We start from the raw sequence: 17,701 nt of genomic DNA, 5'->3' as shown, positions 1-17,701 counted from the left end.
AAATAAATGTATATATATATATGTTATCTTGAGTTATTTCGACTAAATGATGTGGGAATAATTTATATGCAATACACATATCGAGACTGCAGGCAGCGCCCGAAATAGAAAATCTCGTATTCCCCCTGCGATTTTCCACTCACAACCCTCATTAGTAGGAGACTCGAGACTCGCAGGGCAGACAGTTTTTCAATTGTGCAAATTGCTCACCAGAGCCACAGCCTCAAGTGTTGAGCACTTGAAAACCCTCGGATTGGAATTGGAATACCGCCCCCCTTTCACAGCGCCTCTGCCACTAAACTCCCCCTCCGTTTAGCGAATTGAAATAAAAATCAAAGTGATGTAAAATACATTCAAACACTTTGGACTGGCATTTTATTGGTGCCTGAGTATTTTTAGACAAAACTAGGTCAGTCAGTCTGACAGGCCACCTGCTTTTGGCCCACTCCGGCCCAAATCAGCGCAGTAAATCTACAAATGAACATATTGCAAGTGTCTCCTTCAACAACTTTGCTCTTCTTTTCTTGAAATTCGAGACTTCGATTTGTGGCTGTACCAAAAAATACGAAATAAATTGTCACTTGAAACGAAACTTCTCAGTTTCTGCTCTCTATATAAAGTGCATTTAAATGTTTTGCTAATTAACCAGTACGAAATATCTTTACATATGTGTGGAAAAGAAGTGAATGTTTTATGATTTTCTATGCCCACTTGAGAGTTTTTCCGTCTGCAAATGGAAATTGTCAGCCTCCGGATGAAGAGAGACGAGAGAGTAAAGCTTGAGGCCAAAAGTGAAGGAAAAACAAATATAAAAACCATTATGCAAATGTACATGGATAATTGACAGAAAAAAGGAAAACCAGCAAGCTGCACAATTAAGGGGAAAAGTTGAGGGAAAATGCTGGAAGGAACAGAAACACTTAGGAGACACTTCGGTGACACTTGACATTCGTGGAGCGAGAACTGTGGGAATAAAGGAAATTAAGTTATAAACAGAGGAACGAATTAATCTTAAAACGGTGGGAAAAATCCAGAACTTCAAGTATAGCTTTTTACTACATTTCTACCAAGGCAGAAAGATTGCAGGCTTAATTGTGTTTTAAAACTGGCAATAAATGGTAGTAGAATTTCAAATTACAATTTTCTTTCTGTTTTCGTTTTATATCTGCCTTGAAATAAATGAAATTTTCATTTAAACCCTCTCACTAAATTACAAAAAGCACTTCATAAGCTTCAAATCACTCCCAGTCAGGCTATTAATCTGTTAGCTCTAACAAAAACCAGAAATCTAAGAACAAACCTCAAATATACAGAATGTGTCAATTTAATTGTCTTGCCTAACTGATTTATGGCAACATTAATAATGAAGAGACTCACACAGAACATTGAAAGAACATTAGAAGATGGAAATTCCGAGACAGAAAGACGGACAGAAATCGGAAAGGCGCTAAAGTGTGAAAAACTCATTAAGATACAAATTTGTTTATAGGTAGGTGTATATATACAACACACATTCTCTTTTATTTCATTGTTTTTTTTTTGGGAGTGCGGGGGAGTTGTAAAGTCTTTGCCCACGCATCTGGCGTGGAAAAAAGGGGAGAAATCTATATGGAAAAGGCAATCAGGCGTGGCGTCATGTAATGGAAACGCAAAAGTCACATTCATCAGTCAAAATATAATAACCAGACAGAAACAGAAACCGAAACCGGAGAATTCCGACTTGAGGTCTTGTCTTGTCAGTTTGGTTAAAGCCAAAGTCATTTGTCCAGACTTTTTGTTTGTTTTTGTATACGTATTGTAGCCTGCATTCAATTTACTAAAGACAATTGATTTTTTTCTGTTGTTGTTATTGCCGGGCACAAATTGAAAACGATTATCAATATGTTCGGCATTGACAGGCTGTTTCAACGGGGAGTTGGGGCAGGCATGAATGCGCGAAAAACTAACAAGAGAAGGAAAACAAAAATAAAGAATATACTACAAAAGCTGGGGGAGGAGAGGAAAAACAAAGCCACAACAAACATTCGCTGACTGATAAATGGCCAGCACAAAAGGGGAAAAAACAACGGGGAGTTTTATTTTTTTGGGGTGGTATCTCGGGGGTGCCCTTCATTGTGCCACTGCTGTTTGCCACACGCCTCAATGCAATTTAGGGAAAAATATGCTGAGGGAGCCGCGCATCGCCGCTCCTCCTCGAGGAATGTAAACAAAATGTATCGTAAAATAAATAGTTTTTAAAACCATTTCTCAAGCAGGGGATAGTGCTCGAGAGCCCTACGGAAAAAAGTGTGAAAACTTTAAATCGTTTTCCCCCACTGCCTTAATGAATTCAAAGTAAACATAAAACACTTTCGAGAACTCACACTGCTAATTCGGATAAACTGTGTGAAACATGTGCGATTAGCCAGATATTAGGAAGTGACAGCAACGTCGGGATGAAAATAAATGCTCAAAATTAGTTTGAATTATGATGAGTAGCATTGCACAACTGTACAGAGAAAGAACATGATCGTGGGATAACCAAATTAATATTTTTAAAATCTTTAATTGAAAAATGTAAATTAAATTTTAATAACTTACATTTTAAAGGAGTGTAGCTTATTTTCTAAGGAAAAGTTTAACAACCAGTGCTTAAAATTGAAAATATGTTTTAGCTCATTAGAGATAAAATCTTTATACATATCCTTACTCTTGTTATAATAATTTCCAAACAATTTTTTATGTATGCTTTTTTTCTCCTTGAGTTTGTGTTATCTGCAAGGTAGATTCTTGGATCTCGCTGACGAGCAAATCACTGGCAAACAAATAACAATTGAATGCAAAACTTTAGAAAGACCCCAGAAAAGAAAACCCAAACGAAAGACACAGATAGACTCGGGGGCAGGACAACTTTTGGTTTGTCTCGCTTGGTTTCCCGGGCAATTGAAGAGGAAATTAAACAAGTTTGCCTAACGAAGAACGCGCAGAAAGTTTTTTGCAAGAGAGCGCCTTAAAGTATGCGGCATCATCAGAAGAAGCTGAAGAGGGAAAAAGAAGGAAAAACCCCGAGCAAAAGCTTTCCCGACAACAGCCCCAACTTTTTCTTTCAGCTCCTGCCTGAGTTTTCTTCCACTACCACTGCAGCAATGAAAAGCGGGGTTATGTGGGGGCGGGAGCGGAAGACGGGGGCGTGGCAGCATTCTCACTGCTGCTGCTCCTAAACTTTTTGAATCAATTTAAGTTTTGACATTTTAATGATAAATTTGTAACATGCAGAGGAAAACAAGGGCAAAGAATGCCAGCGATGGATGTTGGAAGCCCTCGCTTTTCGCTGTAATTCCTGTTGCGGATCCTTTTGCAAGAATCCAGTTTATAAATGGCTCTAAGTGTTTCCCCGAGAAAGAGGGCAAGCGGTTTGCTTATGAAGTGAAATGAAGTTTGAAGTTGAGCGTGAAAATTGAAAAGTATTCCCAAGTGAAAGGGTTTGACTTTCCCTGTTGCAACTACTTCACACGCTTGGATTTCTTTTAAATACTTTGAATTTATTTGATTTTTCATGAATGTGAAGAAGATCATGCGGCTCCATTTACTTATAGCAAATATTATTAAAAATTAGGTATTTTTAGACCCGAATAAATAAGATTAAATGTTTTTAATTGACCAATATTTTTGATAACTAACATCTAAATAGCTATATTTGTACCAGAAAAATACAGAATATATTATGGAAAATTTTTGGTAATGATTTTGTTTTTATACTTTTCCAATACTTCAAGTCATTAAAGCTACTTCTTGTATTTCCTTTTTATCCACCCTCTAAAACTCACATAAATACGTATTTATCTGTTGTGTTATCGGGGAACACATGCTCGAGTATGTTTATCGAGGACATAACATCAGGACAAACATTGTTGGCCATCTAAAACTCATTATTGACTCATTTCGACAGTGCCATAAAGCGCCCCGAAGTATGTTGTCTTTATTTTTTGGCTGACAGCCGGCAACCATTTCCAATTAAATTTGAACACAGTACGCCAAATAATTTGGGGAGCGCTACTGTATATGTGTGTAGGGCCATTAAGACCTTTGTAAACTGCGGCAGGCATATGCACTTAATGGCTAAGCCAACACAGTCACAAGGACAAATTCAGGGTAGACCTCGGGATATATTCGTATCTATGTCCCGTATTGCGGCTTTGGCAATTTGTCGCTTTATTTGCGGCTTCCTTAGCGTTCTGTTGACATTCCATTTGAGGAGACCGCGCAAACAAATTGACAAGTTTCGTTGGTAAACAGTAAAGAACCCACATTTTTGTGTAACCTTAAGCCTTAGTGGGGGAACTAAAAATAAGGTGTTTGGCGCCACAGGGCAGGGCAACCGAAATGCCACCCATCAATTAGTTGTGATAACGATTATCGATAAAATGTGACACATATAATTGAAAAGGGCCTGACAACCAAAAAGGTGACACACAGCAGCAAATTGAAATTGGATCTGATTAACTAGCAGAAGGGGGAATTGGTTTGAACTGGCTTTCTGTTCAAACATTCACTACTCCAATTTCAGTTTGATATAAAAGAAAACAAATTAATGCGAACATTAAATTGCAGCATAGTTTTTCATTGCTATCACTTCACAGAAACAAAATGACAATGCATTAAATTTTATGATTTAATTTTAAAATATTTGAGATTTGGTAGAAAATGATTGTCATATCCACTTTAAATATTTTACGTCATTCGAAAACAATAATTTCATACTAAATATTTTCAAAGGTTTTTTATTAGTATTAAATTTAATTTTAAACTGCAAATATTTTCCAATAATTAAAAGAGCGAGCTTTACAATGTTTAATATTTTTATCTGGATCATAGTTTAATTATAAATTTTGTTTACCATAATCTTTAGAAAACTAATAACTTCTTGACCTGATTAGATTAAAGAGCTTACATGTAAACAGAGATATACGATTCTCTTAGCTGATAGCGATTTACCCTCCCGTTGTTCGAACATACCTCTTTAAGAATAAGACCTCTACTGTTCTCGTGCTTACCAAAACAAACTCTTCGATGACAACCGTTTATTCATAATGTTTTTCTATTCCCCTTGCCTTTGCAGATAAGAAGACGACCCACTGGGACGCAAGTCAATGCCTGATTGGGAGTGGACAGTCTGGAACTGGGTCTCTTCCGTCTTTATATGACTGATAATGGCCGTCTGCCCTGCCGAAAACCACAATTGCAACAACAGTGCGCCACAATGGCCAAACAAAATGAATATTTGAAAATTTGGAAACATATCAAGTGGCGAAATGACAAGTAAACAAAGCGAATTGAGTTATTATAAAAACGAGATTTACGCGCAGAAAGATCATAAAAAATATACATCCATACATATTTATAGAATAAACTGGGCAACTGGAAAATAAACATTCATGCAACGGAATCGAAGTGCCATAGTGAAACGCGAGTGTTTGCAAATTGTTCGCTCTGTTTAGTCAATATAGGAATCACACGAGACATATCGCCAATTAAATAGATATATTCATATATATATATAGAGAGTACCACCGACAATATGACAATATCGGGCGGCAATCAACATAATAACAATGCAAATCGCAAATATGAAAAACTCATTAAGCAGCCGCAGATGCAATTTGGAACGTCCGTGACCGGAACCCAAACGGATGTGGATTCCAGCGGAGATGCGTCTGATGTCGGCCAGGACTTTAGCAATTTCAATAAGCATTTCGGCAATGGTCATGCCATCATCACAGATCGCACGATGCTGCTGCTGCCTTCGGAGGACGATGTCACCACCACCACCACCAGCACCGCCGGCGCCGGCGCCGGCATTGTCACGTACAAGGGTAAATCGAATGGCAATGGAAACGGTATCGGGAACGGGAGTATCGGGAGTATCAGCCTGGATTTCAACGGCAGTCCTACCTCATCAACGTCAATTGGCATCGCCAGCAGTAGCAGTACGAACAGTAGTTCCCACCTGGCCAGCGGTGGACTGGGTGGTGGCTCCGAGCCAGGCGGTTGGATGTGCCATTGTTGTAATTTAATTGCACGTCGCTGCTTTGGCATCAACGTTCGACGCTGTGTCCTGGCGCTTCTGGCCATTACGGTGGTTAGCATTTTCTACTACACGCATTATGTCGATACGGGCGTGTTTAATGGGTGAGTACCTAGCAACCGGATGAAATGAAATGAATCAAAGAGTGCCGAGTCCGAGACCGAGCCCCCTTTGACCGGGATGCAATGCGATTAAAATTGTGGGTTGATTGTGTGCCATGGGATGACAGAAGATTTGCGCTGGCTTTCAGTGGTTAGTACTAGGGTTTTTAATTTGCATACAAAAGAAGTGATTCTAGCATGCCAAGTGCATAAAATGTTACACATAGATAATGTTTTAATAATTATAAGAGGATTCTTTAAGTTTAAAATGTTCTTCAGTTGAATCAAGTTGAACTGTTTATTAAAATATAGTTTTTTTAAATTTATATTTTCAAAACAAGATGAAAATGAACTTACTGAATGTTCTCAATTCAAGTAGAATCTTTTGTTTTTTTGTAGGTTTTTTGAAATCAAATATATTTTCGTTGTACAGACGATTGTCGAACTTTTTTCTACTTTTTTATATTTTCATTTTTGAAGCAAGAAAAGGCGGATCAGGTGTTATTGGTTCGGATCAAAGCCGGTTTGCCATACTATCCTTTAACCCTATTTTATTTTCGGGCCATTTCAGCGAATTTTTATTGTGCTCAAGTGGCGTTGATGGCGAAAATGCACTTCATGTCTGTGCTCTGTTCTGCTCACTTTTTGTGGGAAAGCGTTTTGTTGTGCGCCGTGTTTGATTGGATTTTTTTGTTCGTTTTCAAGTGGTTTACGAGGGGAATGGGAGGCGAATTGTTTTCAATATGCTGCAAATTAAATTAAAACAGGTGTGTGGCTGGCCAAAAAACGGAAACGGGAGAGGATGGTATGCGTAAATTGAAAAAATGTTTATGTGGGAAAACTCCCACCATTTTTTTTGTTTTCTAGTAAACGGAAAGTCATGTTGCGCGTGATGCGGAGATTTAAAAGCATTTTCAATCCGAATTTCTGTTAGCTCTCGCGAAAACTAGCACTAAAATTTTAATGTCTTCTATGCGCTTCTCAAAGTTTTAAGTCCCATTCAATTTTTTAGTACCCCAAAGTTTCACCTGGCCGCCCTAACAACCTTTCGCAAATCATCAGGCGATTTTTCTATGGCTTTTCTTCTTTTTTTTCTTGCGCCAAACGACAAATAAATGAATGGAAAGTTTCATTTCTACCCATTGCTATCGACAAGTTCCACTTTTGCTTGAGTTCAGTTCAACACCTTTTTGGTTGGCTTTATGCTCAAAGAAGGAAACCCGGCAGCAGCAGCAGCACCTGGGGTTTTCTTTTTCGGCTTCCCGTCTACTCCATGACATACTCGAGAATAAAACTCATTTGGTGCTAGCTTTTCGCATAGGGTGAACTCCGAAGTGGTCCTCGAAATGGAGCAAAAGGGGGAATGGGAGCGTTGGAAAAGCGGGAAAATATTGCTCATAATTGTGCGCGTAACTAAAGAAGCTTTTCCTGGCTGTTCGCACTAGTTTGCAGTGTGTTCTTTTTGGTGATTATTGTGCGCGCGAGTTGAGAATTTTCTGCTTTTTCGAAATGAGAATGGCGCGGGTGTATATTAAATTTTTCTCATGAAATTTTTAGCTGGCTGCAAGGCAGCAGCAGTTATTTTCGCTCACCTGGCCGTTAGCTGTTAGCTACTTTTGCGCGCAATTATGGTTTACAAACAGTTCTACCGAAACCCCAGCCCAGTCCATTCCATTTCACTCCACTCCATACCCTGCAGTAGTTGCACAAGCAACGAGCGAAGTTTTTGATTACTTTCATCAAGCGTTGCTAGCAGTAAGATTGCTGCAGGAGCTGGTTGCTGGTTGCGTGGGCATGGTTCTTGTTTTTATGCTGTTTTTTTACTTCCTCACTTTGCAACACGCCAGCTAAACCGAAAACAACAACAAGTCCTGCTCCTGCTTTTATCCTGGTCTAAGGTAAAATGTTATTTACATTTTCCAAATGCCAGTTGATTATTAAATATTTACCCTGGTCGGGCACTTGAAATTTAATTTACGGCCCAAGACTGTGGCAAAGTTCATTAGTTGGCTAAGTGGGTTACCATCAATCAGGACCAAAAAGGTCCTGCCTTATATTGAATAGCCCGAGCACGAGTCCGAGTAATTGTATGCGACATTTGTGTGAGTGTGTGTGTGCGTATGATAAATTTTAATGAATTCAGTTGGCCTGACTACATGATTGTTGCATGCATTTGGCCAAAGCGAGGGTGTGTGCATGTGTTACCGAGCAGTTACACTTGAAGAAATTACACTCATTGTGTGAGTTACAATTGGTTAACGATTTTTAAAAAGAAAAGGTGGATATGTGCTTCATTTAAATAATAAAGAGTTTTTAGATAAACCTAAAATCACTTAAATTACAATTTTTAAAGTAATTTGTGTAGAAACATTTTTTTTCTAAAATGTTAGAAAAACAGTCAAATTTTCTTTTATTTTAAGATTGTTTTAGACAACTTTTTCCTATGTTTGTTAACATTTTTTTTAAAAGGAATAGTTTTTATAGTTCTTGCCGTCCTTCTTATAGTTATTCATCTGTTACGTGCAAAATGCGGAAACAAGTGACGTGCCAAGTTTAAAGCCTGCCCCTCTTCTTGATCCTTTGAATGCGTGTGTGTGTGTGGGGGTAGGGGGCGTTTTGTGGGCGTGTCCTGCATCCTGGCTTTAGCTCCTCCGCTGCTGAGGTTGCCCCTGTGGCCATAGACGCCAGTCAGAGTCTGATGTGCGTGTTTGTTTATGCTGTCTGTCATTATTTGCACTCGCACACCCACACAAAGCCACTACTAGGATCACCCACACAAATACACACAAACACGCACACACATACCAACATATGCATAAATGCATTTGTTGTTGCTCTTGCTGTTGTTGCTGGCTGGCTTTGTAGGTGCAAAACGCATTTTGACAAAATGCAAACGTACGTGATTTGCATGAAACTGAGTGACTGACACAGAGGCGGCGATGTGGCAAGAAAGAGGGGGCGGTGTTGAAGAAGGAGGATGATGAGGAAGGTGCCAGAGGGATGGACAGCTGGAAACACCATCCTGACACGCCGGCAATAATTGATTTGTAATGCAAAGCCTGACAAAACTCACTGCAAATATGCACCAAATTTACATGCATTTTTAAAAACATGTAATTTCTAATTCCGCATTTAAATGAAGTGCCAGGTACAAATTGGGTTTTGATCAAATAAAATTGGATTACAAAACTATTAAGCACTAAATGTGTTTGCAAAATAACAAGCTTTAACTGGAAAGCGATAAATTTACATAAATGGAAATATTTAATTACATTTAAAACATATATTTCGGTGTATAAACAAGCATCTGATTCTATCAATTTCCCTACCATAGAATATAAATTCAAACATGTTTTAAATTTTTTAAAACCTTTGACATATGGCCAAATAAAATATTGAAATAAAATGCAGAACCAGCTGAAAACAATTTAAAATACATCCCAGCAAGGACAAAAGTCCTTTTTTCAAACACACTTCGCTATTAATTTAAATTTGAAATTTTCTGTGATTTACTCGGCTAATTTGGCTGACAAATGCATTTATTTAGCCGTTATCCTGCGAATTCGCCGCCGACTATCTGGTCGCCTGTCACGTGCAATCACAACGGCTGTCACCAAATAAACACGTATATATAAACACACTCTGCTTCAAATATATATACTCGCAGTGCTGCGACCGTATGCATTGAGTTAGAAACATTATTTGCTTTGCGTGTTAAGTGCGATAAATGCAATTTGATGTTAGACGAGTGTGCGTGTTCTTTTTTTCCGCAGGACAAGCTGGAAACTAAAACTGGTATATTTTTGCACTATAAACGCCAAATGTCCCTCGATAATCAACACAAATACTATGTTTATACGATAGCAATCACGATTTCTTGAAAGCGCGATATAGAAATAGCCCCTGTTTATACGACAGCCGAGAATTCATGCTTTTATTCACTCTCAGCTGATAGGGATGCCGGACCGGTAAAAATATCTAATTTTTAATACCACTGATTAGAGAAATGGCCTATAAAAGGCCTTCAATTTCTAGCGATCTGGCAACGTCAATCATTTTTTACAGAGTTACCAGAGTGCATATCACCAAATCACGCTTTTGGGCTGAAATCATAGTCAACTTTCGTGTGTTGCCGAATTCACGAAATGGCGTTTATACAAGCACGAATCGGCCGAAAGCGTGAAATGATAGCGTGAATTCGGCATCGTATAAACACAGTAATAAATTACTGCGCTGTCGGTCGAGTAATTTGAGCGTAAACAGCGCGAGTGTTTTTGTTTGCGTTGTACATGACGTATACGTGATGTGATTCACATTTGCGTGCATTAATTGACTAAATATTTTAATTGAAAATGCGATTATAAACGACAAATGGCCGCCGGTCAGAGAGACACATCGATTGAGAACGAACGTTGTTAAAATACGATTACATATGCGTATTTGCACAAATCCATGCGGCAAAAGAAACGATACGAAGCGCATTTAAGGATTCCAACGTTGTCTGTTGTTTGTCCGCGTGTCGAGCGCTGCGAAATGCAATAAATAATTACATTTATTTGCTTTAAATGCAATTACAAACAAACAAACAAAAAGCGACACACAAAAGGACAGACGAAGGCTGGGCGACGCCTTTTGCATACCCCCGCCGTCTGGCAATTTCCCGACTTTTCCCCCTCCGTTCACAGTTCATTTGGCCGAGTGTCCAGCATACAGCATTCAGCATCTCCCAGCGGGAAGTCCCTTTTCCATCCTGTCCTGCCCTGACATTTTCCCACTCATTTCCCGGCTGCAATTCAATTGAACTTGCCTTGCTTGATTTATTTAATTAACTTTTTTCGCATTTCCCCAGCGACCTCTCTTCCGAACCGACCGCAATCGTTGAGTCGTCGATGTCGAGGCTTTATTTCAAGTGTTTTCATCGGTTCCCATTCCGCCGACTTTCATTCTCATCCTCATTGTTCTTAAGTGGCCGCCTGCCGGAGAAATTCTTAATGCTCGAGTTCGAAAATATGCGAGTCGAACACACACAAAGGGAAAATACTTGAAGCACAATGGCTGTACAATATTATTCAATTTGCCATTATAGCTTTATTCCAAGAGTAAACCTTTTCGCCTGAGGGAAATTTCTGGTAATTTGAGTGTTGCTTTTGAGAGACACGCAACGAAAAGCTATTCATAACTATTTAAATAAATATAACTGGCAGTGTGAGTCATTTTGTGATCTTTAAATTAAGCCTTAGCTTTAAGTTTACGTAAATTAAACCAACAAAGGTCAAATGTCAAAGCTTTAAGTGGATTACACTGTGCAGCATTTTTAGTGCTTTTTAAATTTACCTCGATGGATGCTATATTTTTGGATTCGTTACGAATTCCCAAGTTAAACTGCGTTTTCCAAAAAGTTCCCCGACGCAAGGATTCTTAACAAAAGGACCTCAAAGTTCGAAAAATGCTGAAATTGGCCAACTTTGCGGAGCTCTCAGAGGCAAATGGATGCATGGTTTGATTCGATGTTAAAGTTTTTTAAAATATACACCCTTTATCTTTTAAACCCCATACTTAAAAAATTTTTAAGATTTTTTTTAAGGCAGAAACAAATTTTAGAAAACATAGTCAAAAAACATAAAAGTATACAGCTGCGGTCAAAATGGTAGTAGTGTTGCCGCCCTGTGTATTTAAAAGTTTGTTGTTGTAATTGATCTTTTCCTGGTAATATTGTATTGATTATAATTTTACTATTAGACTAATTGGATAAGAAAAAATTACAACATCAAACTTTTAAAAACACAAGGCGGCAACACTGCTACTATTTTGACCGCAGCTGTATGTTTTTCAGTTTTTTAACTATGTTTTTTGGAATTTATTTCTGCCTTAAAAAAAATCCTAAAATTATTTTATGTATGGGGTTTGTAAGATAAAGGGTGTATCTTTTAAAAAACTTTAACTTCGAACCAAGCCATGCATCCAGATGCCTCTGAGAGCTCCGGAAAGTTGGTCAATTTCAGCATTTTTCGAACTTTGAGGTCCTTTTGCTAAGAATCCTTGCGTCGGGGAACTCTTTGGAAAACGCAGTTTAACTTGGGAATTCGTAACGAATCCAAAAATATAGCATTCATCAAGGTTAATTTTTGATGCTGCATAGTGTTATTATTTAAGTTATTAAAATATCCAGGGGGAGATGTAGTTATCTTAGTGTGAGATTTTCTTCACTTGTACTTTAAAATCAGCTAAATAAATAAAGCAGATAAAAAGGAAACAGTTTATTGTAGCACCTACTGTGGCTGTTCTTGCCACAATGGCAGTGCAATAATGTTGGATCTGCTATTGCAGTCTTGCCCCAAAGTAAACGTTTTCCCTGCACTCCAGTTTAATTTACTTTATTCTGACATTGACAGGCTTCGACCACAAATCGCCAGCGATATTTCTGGCCAAAAGCTGCGCTTAGTTTGCTCAGCCAGCTCATTTCGCCGGCTCGCTTCTCTTTGCTTTCACCATTTCTGTTTAAGTGGCCGCTTTGTCTTCGTTTTCCCCCAGTTTAGTTTGCTTTTTGCATTTGCCCAGCGCTCTTCCTTTTTTTTGTTTGCCTTATTCATTTTCTTTTATTTTTTTGGGAAGAGGGGAGAACTAAATATTTTTTACGTTCCTTTCTGTCCTCAGATATCCTTTTTATATAGCATCAAATAAAAACACCTCTTAACGAGGTAAAAAACTAGTGACGATCGCACCTTCAACGTACAAAAGTTCTGATATCAACTTTTGTGACGAAAAATAATTTTAGATGCGACTAAATAAGTACGCTACCTAAAATTTACTCGTTCGGCCCGCTTTAGCAAATATTTAATATCTACACGAATGTTTTTCTGTTTTAGCGTGCCGAATGAATAAATTTTAGGTAGCGTACTTATTTAGTCGCATCTAAAATTATTTTTCGTCACAAAAGTTGATATCAGAACTTTTGTACGTTGAAGGTGCGATCGTCACTAGTTTTTTACCTCGTTAAGAGGTGTTTTTATTTGATATCAGAAGTTTTTGTTTGTTTACTTTTGCTCTCATAGGTGCTAATATAAACATTTAAATTTAAATTGGTCATAAATCATAATTCTTAAACTATTGTATTTTAACGAATTAAGTTAAAAAGGCGTTGAAGTATTTCAAAATACCTTTTAAACGAGGTATAGCACATGTCTGTACCTTTGGTAGTGTAGAACTTAAAAACTAACGAAATTTAGCCATTTTTAGCTATTTTCCCGCTAAAGTAGCGGCTTTTTCCAAAAGTCGTAGAACAAAAGATTCCTATATGGAACTCTTAAGTGCAAATTTACTGATTCCATGACCCTAAAATACAGTTCGGATACCCTCCCACAAAATTCAATACTCAGGGAGCGTTAATTGTTCGAGCTGGCAAAAGTGGCTATTTTCGTATAAAAATAACTTTTAAACGTGACTTTTTACAGTAATGTGTTATATACCAAAATTTAAGGAATCTCAAGGGCTATACAGTTTAAGGTTTTAAAGAAAATCGTTAGAGCCGTTTTTGAGAAAAATAAAAAAAAGCTAAAAAAAAAGTTTTAAAAAATTGTCTTTTGTTCATATTTTTTTAATTATTACATTTACACAAATTGCATATAGAAGGCGTTTATAGCATTTAAAAATACCTTTCAAACGAGATGCAGCACAAGTCTGTAGCTTTAGTAGTATAGAAGTTACGGCTTTCCGATTTTTAGCTATTTATAGCTGTTTTCCCGCTAAACTAGCGAGTTTTTCCAAAAGTGGTAGAACAAAAGTTTTTTATATCGATGTGATGAACGTCATATAAAATTTTCAAAACTTAAAAAACATGTTTTGGACAAGTGGACAAGTGGACAAGTGGACAAGTGGACAAACTGACAAACAGAAATTAATTTTCATTTTGGGAAGAAGAAGAAAATCTTATTTTGGCTATAACTTTTGAACGGAGCGTCGGATTTTGACAAATGACCCCTCATTCGACGGGTATTTTTAAAAGGAATACAACTAAAACATTGCGAGGGGGCATTTATCCCCACCGGCCCCAACAGCTCCAAATTTCGAAAATTTAACTTTTTCACTTTCACCGCTCTCTCTCCCAAGCCAATTGATTTTCTTAAAGTCTTGGTATGCAATCCTTTAAGTTTTTGCAATACCTTTCGATTGGTGTATTACTCATTACGATCGGACTATCACAGCAGATTTTCAATTTTGCGGCTATATAATAGTAGTCGCCTTCGCACACTCTCCTGGTGCGCTTCGTCACTACATGGACTGCCGTCCATAGTGATATACACATATCCTTGTGCTAGATTCGCATTTTATTATGCATTTGCTGCTGCGGCGGCTGGGGTTGCCCCGTTTTTTGGGTTTTCCTTCGGTGAAAATCTGCATTACGTATGCGCCCCGTTGGCCGCGCACTTCTCCGCTTTTGCGGCTGCTGCATTTGCTACTTTGCAAATTTATTACAAATTTTTACATACGATTTATTGTCTGAGCAGCGGTGCTGCTGCTTGCCCAGCAACTCGGAGTCATAATATTCTGGGCCATGTGGTGGCTATTCTATTGTTACGAGGGAAAAGCTTTAAAGTCCCATGGGGTTACGTTACGTATACGTAATACGTCGTATGTATATATGCACTCACGGATTCAATAAAACCGCCCCGCTTCATGTCTTTCAACTTGACTAATAAGCCTTGGCCACGCTCATGGCCGTAAGCCTTTTCCTCTGCTCTGTTTTTCCTCACTTTTTCCCCCTTGGTTTTCCCCCTTCCCATTTTTCTCCCCAGCTTCGTTGACAGTGCAACATTTGCAAGAGAGCAGCGAGCTGCTTGCCAAGTTTGTTGCACGCCCGCATAAATAACACGTCGCAAATGCATAAACTGACTTTTTGTTGCCTAATTTATGCAGCACAAAAGACGAAACTACGGACCTGCGACCCCGGCTTTCTCCTCCTCTTTTTCTTGGCCCCGCCCACCGCCCACCTCCTCCTCGCCAAACGGAAACGGAAATTTTGTGCTGTGCACAAATAAATCAGCGAACTGAGAGGCCAGGCCAAAACAGAACAGGTTGCACGAAATGCAAACGAGAAGGGGGCTGAGCAAGCAGCAAAAATTTCTTCATCATGCCGCAGGACTCGGGCATCAGGAATCGCAAAAGTTTCGCCCGCCACTGATCAACTATGAAAACGTCCTGTAAAGGTTGAGAAAGTAGGAAATAGTTACTTTGTCAGATTTACTGGGAGAAGAAGAGATTATAAAAATGGGATAAGAGAGCCCAGAATCGTAGGATAATATGCTGAATGCTGAATCCTATATCTCGGATATAAAATACATTTCAAGTGAATTTAACAATATTTATCAAGTTGGAATCATTATTTATCAACCATTAATTAATTTACTTTCACTACTTCACAAACAATCAAAGGTCAAATGGACTAGTTGCGTTCCTCTGGCATATATTTCATAGCCTTGTTCCTATTAATAAAGCTATGAATAACAAGTATTTTATTGAAAAAGTTTTCCTACAACTTCCTGTCAGTTCATTCACAATTTATTACCCATTAGCACAACAGAAAATGAAAGGGAAAAGTTGTAAAAGGAGGCATACAAAGAATTATTATTAAGAAAAGTTCAATTAAAAGTAAATGAAATATAATAAATTATGTTGTGTAAACATTAAGGATTTGAATAACGAACTCGAGTTTAAAAAAGGTATTTTGAAGATTTTTGTTAGTTATAAAAAAAATGTGAATGAAAATTATTACACAGCATGAAAATATCATGTTTCTCAAAAACTCCTGATTTAATTAAAACTGCATTCCTTAATTTCAACCAAAAACCAAATTAATTGCGTTTGGATGCACCAGTAAAGTGAATGTAAAAGTTGAAATTGGAGGCATTACGAAACTTTTTCGCCCAGCACACACGTACAAAGTGGAGTTAAATTACATTTTACTTTCCGTTTTGGGATGCCACGTTTTAGGTGTTCTACCACAAAAAATATTTTGTTAACTCACACGAATTTCGCATAAATTTGACATTCCACTTGGAAACTAAAGGAAAACTTGTACTTTTTTATTTATAGCTAATGTTTTGATTTACCGAGTGCTCTCTTACCACGTTTATAGAGAATTTGTAGGGTAACAAAATAAAAGTAACAGAGGCAAAAGAAAAACTTTCCTTTCTGATATTTTTGGTGGACCTACCTGTTTTTCGATGTGAACGTGTGTGTGTGTGTGTATCGTGTGTTCGTTTGCTATCTAAATATTTTGTTTTGGCAGTGCAAAAGTTTTGCCAGCCTGCCAGGATCTGGGATCCGTTCAGCCCCCGCACGGCCTTCGTTCCATTTTTGTAATGCAAAAAGTATTTACAATTTGCAAGGCAGCCAGTTGGGCCCTGAGTCCTAAGTCCTGCATGCATGTCCTGCGTCCTGAGCCCGCTTTTGCCCGCTGCCTTTGCAGATTGCGAGGCTTGGCCTAATAGGTTTTTGTTAATTTTGGGGATTTCACTTGAAAGGCGCTCAGCAAGGGGATTTTACACATGTTGCCGTTTTCACCTAAGCGCTTTCACTGCCGCCTCTCCTTTTTGTTATTATTATTTTCTTCCTGTTGCAATGGACTGCCGTGCTAAAGGTTATACGGAAGCTACAAGGATATATGTGGAAATTGCATAAGCTTTATAATAAAACGCTCGACTCGCACTCGACAAGGATAAAGCACTGTGATGGACGGGGGGCGGGGCACCGAAGAAGGTATGATAAAATCTAAATAGAAAAGTTGCCCAGGTCAAAGGTGATTCTCAGGTAGTTTTAGGGCAAAAACTTTTCCACTCCTATGAGAAAAGTTCTGACCTACACAGACAGACGGAAAGAGACGACCAAGAGGAGAGTTGAGACCACTCACAAACTTACATTAGATAGCTCAGTTTTCAGCTCGTTGTTGGTTTGTTAATGAGCCGCATTGTTGCCTTTTAAAGAGGACGAAGGAGCACAAGGACCCGGGAACACCATGCAAATGAAGATATGTGAGACAGGCCTGAGGATGAGCTACTGAAATGAAACACTGTGGAAAAACAAAACACACGCTTTTGCCAAAATAATTATTTCTGACATTTTAACATGATTGTAAAGTGTTACCAATATTTTATTACTGTGTCTTGTGTCTTTATCGTAAAAAATATTAGCAAATTTTCTTTGTAATTTTAAGATATATTATTTTTATTTTATATTTTGGTTTATCGCTATTTTAACCCAATGTGTCGGCTATCTTTATTTTTTACCGTGTCGGTTAGCAAAGAACGGTATTGGGAGACAGCTGGCGGTTGGCTTTTATCTTGTGGCAGCCACCAGGCACCCGGCAAACGCAACGTCAAGCCAACGCTAACGACAACCGCCAACGATGTTTGCATATTACGCATACGCAACGTTGTCGCGTATCTCAATTTGGCTGCCGTTGCCACACGAATCCCCCTTGCTACTGCTACTTTATACTTTTGGCCTGCAACATGCGGTGTTGTGTCACAGTTTCTCCCTA

The 17,701-nt window shown here is 38.4% G+C and overlaps 1 protein-coding gene across 1 annotated transcript in view; it reads left to right on the top strand.

Annotated features, from left to right (window-relative positions):
- sfl (N-deacetylase and N-sulfotransferase sfl) overlaps window positions 1–17,701 on the top strand; it is a 66,594-nt gene that overhangs the window by 28,723 nt on the left and 20,170 nt on the right. The window contains exon 3 of the mRNA XM_044395839.2: window positions 5,099–6,168. Within this exon, the coding sequence (XP_044251774.1) occupies window positions 5,558–6,168 (611 nt within the window). The 5' untranslated portion in view covers window positions 5,099–5,557. The remainder of the gene's footprint in view (window positions 1–5,098; window positions 6,169–17,701) is intronic.

The sequence above is a fragment of the Drosophila takahashii genome, chromosome 3L (assembly GCF_030179915.1).
Source record: "Drosophila takahashii strain IR98-3 E-12201 chromosome 3L, DtakHiC1v2, whole genome shotgun sequence".
NCBI classification, from domain to species: domain Eukaryota; kingdom Metazoa; phylum Arthropoda; class Insecta; order Diptera; family Drosophilidae; genus Drosophila; species Drosophila takahashii.
This window is presented reverse-complemented; position numbering and strand designations above follow the sequence as displayed.